This window comes from Coenobita brevimanus, chromosome 116, assembly GCF_032717465.1.
Source record: "Coenobita brevimanus isolate Jiangsu-jjx chromosome 116, ASM3271746v2, whole genome shotgun sequence".
Classification (NCBI taxonomy): domain Eukaryota; kingdom Metazoa; phylum Arthropoda; class Malacostraca; order Decapoda; family Coenobitidae; genus Coenobita; species Coenobita brevimanus.
In genome coordinates this window covers 25,299,080-25,302,739 of record NC_137069.1, presented here as the reverse complement: position 1 = coordinate 25,302,739, position 3,660 = coordinate 25,299,080, and the positions used below count along the sequence as shown (strand labels likewise).

The 3,660-nt window shown below is 40.8% G+C and overlaps 1 protein-coding gene across 1 annotated transcript; it reads right to left on the bottom strand.

Moving 5' to 3' along the window:
• Positions 1 to 1,888: 1,888 nt before the first annotated feature.
• Positions 1,889 to 2,266, bottom strand: LOC145418690 (uncharacterized). Its single transcript, XM_080287030.1, has one exon. It carries the CDS (start codon positions 2,264 to 2,266, stop codon positions 1,889 to 1,891), a length of 378 nt encoding a protein of 125 aa, XP_080143156.1.
• Between the last annotated feature and the right edge of the window lie 1,394 nt (positions 2,267 to 3,660).

Below are 3,660 nucleotides of genomic sequence, written 5' to 3'. Positions count from 1 at the left end.
TAAATGGTAACACTCTTTGGTAGTAAATAAATGTTATAATAAATGAATGAATATATACAGTGTAGAATATTTATTGTTGGTGCAAGTATTTAATGATTGAATTATGAAGATAATTGAAGTAGGTATACGTATTTAAGTTGTAACTATCCAGCACGTTTTATGTGTTTGTACAGAAGTTTTTTGTCTCTCACTGTGTATTGTATAAATGAAGTAACTATGTAACTCACTAATTTTTACCATGGTGGGAATGGTGTTAGTGATGGTGCAGGTGGTGAGTTGACTGACGTGGCGTCTTTTCAGCAAGCACGCATGATGACGTCGACTTCCCACACTGGTAGCTGTGGTGAGTGAATGAGTAGCAATGAGTAACTTGAGTGCAGACGAGTGAGTAAGATGAGTTGTGAATATGGACTTGGTATTTGCTTCGTCGTCTTGACCTCTTCACTCCTGCGTCAGCAGTGGAGGTTGGGTGGATGTAGCAGAGAGAGGAGGGTGAGGTCTGGTGGTTATGAGGTATGAGTCGTGTCTCACTCTTCGTTTGTTTGTTTTGTTTTTCTTTGTCGATGTTTTCTCGGTCCTTTTCTCTTGTGATTTACTCGTTGTGGGATGAAGACTGCCGCTACTTGTAGGTGCGTGTAGAAGATTATACAGACGACTCGTAGAGTTGTTACTTGTAGTTGATTGTAGATGGTTGTAGTTCGCTGGTTCGTCGTAGAAGTTGCAAGATTGTTTGTATCAATATATTGTTAAACTACTTGCAAGGCGTCCTGTGACCTCTTCACCTCTACATCAGCGTGATGATCGGGGAGACGGAGGGGGCTGGTTGGAGTGAATACTGTCAGGAGCTGGTTGTAAGTTGTTGGTTGTGAGAGTTTTTTTTTTTTTTTTTCAATCTTGATATTTTGTAGGAATTCACTGTTGATTCGTAGACGAGGTTCGTATACGTTCGCTGCTACCAAATGTCATAAAACTTTGTAGTTACTTGTAGAGAAGTTATATATATATTAGACTTGTGGACGAGCAGTTGTTATACTTGAGTAGCTTTGTAAGTAGATAATCTTCTTTCCCATTTGTCATTCAATGACAAGGAGAGGTAAAGAATAGTATGGAACTATTTTTATTTGTCTTGGAAATATTAACAAGTCTCTCACACAGAGCGAAGTATAAAGTAGAGTCCCAGGAGCTATCTCCCTGTCTCGCTCTCTCTGTCTCTCTCTCAAGTTGCTAAGCCCTTCTCCCTGCGACCTGTCTGTTCTATGGCTAGCTTCCTTCTGAGCTCTCTTTCCTAAATTCTGGTGAAACAGGAGTCGTATCACGTGTGTTCCCTGTGATTGGAAAGTTCTAGAAGCCTGTGTGTGAGTATGTGTGTATGTGTGCGTATGGTCAACAAGGCTTTGTTCACCTGGTGAATTGTTGACAACTAACTGACTGGCTACTTCGTAATCTGTCGTCAGCTTTTCCTCAGTGTAACTTGCAAGATCATTTCCCATTCCCAGGCTCGCATAGAGCTGTCTATCTATCTATTTATCTATCTATCTATTATGATTTGTAATTATAATATGGAGTCCTAACACCGCAGCACACTGTCCCACACCTTGCGAGCTTTCATTTCTACAGCAGCCACACTCCTTTCGTCTCCTATGTCCCAGTCTCTGCACATAATAGCCTACATATTTTCTATTGAGTTGATGTCACACCCCTTTGTAGGCCAGTCAATTACATCTAACTCGGGGTGTGCACTCAACCAATCCTGCACCGACTTGCTACAGTGAACAAAGGAGTTATCATGAACAAACCTTATGAACATTGGGTGAGGGATAGCCGTTGCTCTTACAGTTGGAATCAACACTTCCTCTAGTATTTGAATGTACTGTTAGCTGTTAAAACGTCATTCTTTTTTCACTAGTTCACCCGGTCCATATCCCCACATCCACTCCCAAAATGACACCGCGTTCCATCCGCATCTCCTTATCTCATCGATGCTCTCAGGACGGTATCTTGTATTAGGGGGTCGCCAGCACTGTGTTGCACCAGACTCTACAGAGGTGAATACCTTTTCATCACTGAATATAGTGGTTTTCCAGAATTCTACGTCCATGGGCAGGTATTGTAATGCAAATCCCAGTCGTGCCTCTGTGTGAGCGGTAGTCAAGGTTTCCTTAACGGCTTGTACATAACAATGAAATTCTCCATGATGTAGGCATCGACGTGTGGTGCGGTGGTGACAGGGCAGCTGCAGTTCTCTAGTTATTTGCACGGATAACATCATGGGTCTCTCCCGTGCGGTCTGCAAGATCCTTTGGTCATCCTGACGACTTCTCTGTCGTCAGTACGTCTTCCTCTTGCCATTGTTTGACCCAACTCCATACGGTTTGCCTGGGGACTCCAAGTTCTTGAGCTATTGTTGGTAGTGGTGTCCCGGCCTGCCACATACCTAATATACGTCCCCGGGTAGAGATAACGTCGAGAGAATCAGCTCGTGGTGGTGCCATACCTGAGATTCAGATATCAGTGATAAAATGGATTCAATCGTCTATGGAGAGACATAAGACTTTACACAAACCTTACGGATTTCATAGGGAAGGAAAATATTATGCTCTTTTTATACAGACCACATAATTCTTGACAATTACCATGCTTTACTTAAAAGTATTTCTAGTGTTAATATATAAAAAGTAGATATGACTATTTACTCCATGTATATGCACATCCCAGTTATTTTGTTTCACTGACTTCTTACTGTAAAATTTAATTATAGGATTTAATTGTGAATTTTTCCATTATCATGCACAACAGTGATAAGACCCTTATAAAAATAATAGCTGTCATTCATATTTGGCTAAAGCGATTAGCAGTCTACATTTCAGTATTTGTCACCATCATGATATTGTAAAAACAGTAGCAAACATACTGTACGCAGCTATTGATTATCAGTCGTATCGCTGTCAAAGTAACTACGTCGAATGTCTACCATTCTATACGAGGAGACTGGAGTCAATGTAAGTGAGGTTCGAGTGAGGTGGTAAACATGTGAGGGTCAGGGAGGGTGGGGGGGAGATGGCAGAACTATCGGGGAGTCTGTGGCGTAGGCATTTCGTCAGGCTAACGGCGGGGTATTTTATGAAGACATTCTGCAACAAGCAATAGTTATGTTGAAAGTTGTGGCATACGTCTGTCACTATTTGCAATACATCATCCCTTGAGTGTAACCAGGATCTCCCTAACTGTCTTATATTTATCAAAAAACTTTCATGTGGCTTTAGTTCACCTTGGCAACCTCTCCTTCGACCAAAAATAGGGGTTTGATCGCCGAAACAAAAAAGCAACACCGTTTCGTACTTTGTCTGTAGAGGGTTAAAATATTGTATGATCATAATAATTATGATGGAAAGATCACTCTGGGAATTTAAAATAATGGTATTTGTAGTTCATTTCCTAATGATCTGGTGCCACACGATAATGATGTAACATTTTCAAAGGACGATGAAACAAAAAGCTGTAATTTGTATGGCATAATCCATACACAGATATTTAATAAACTGTTATTAATCATGCATCATTACATTCCCCAAGCCGCTGCATGATAAACTGATGGAAGAGTCATGATTCCTGTCAATATATACTATATGGACGAGTATCACAAGTAAAGCATCATCTTTG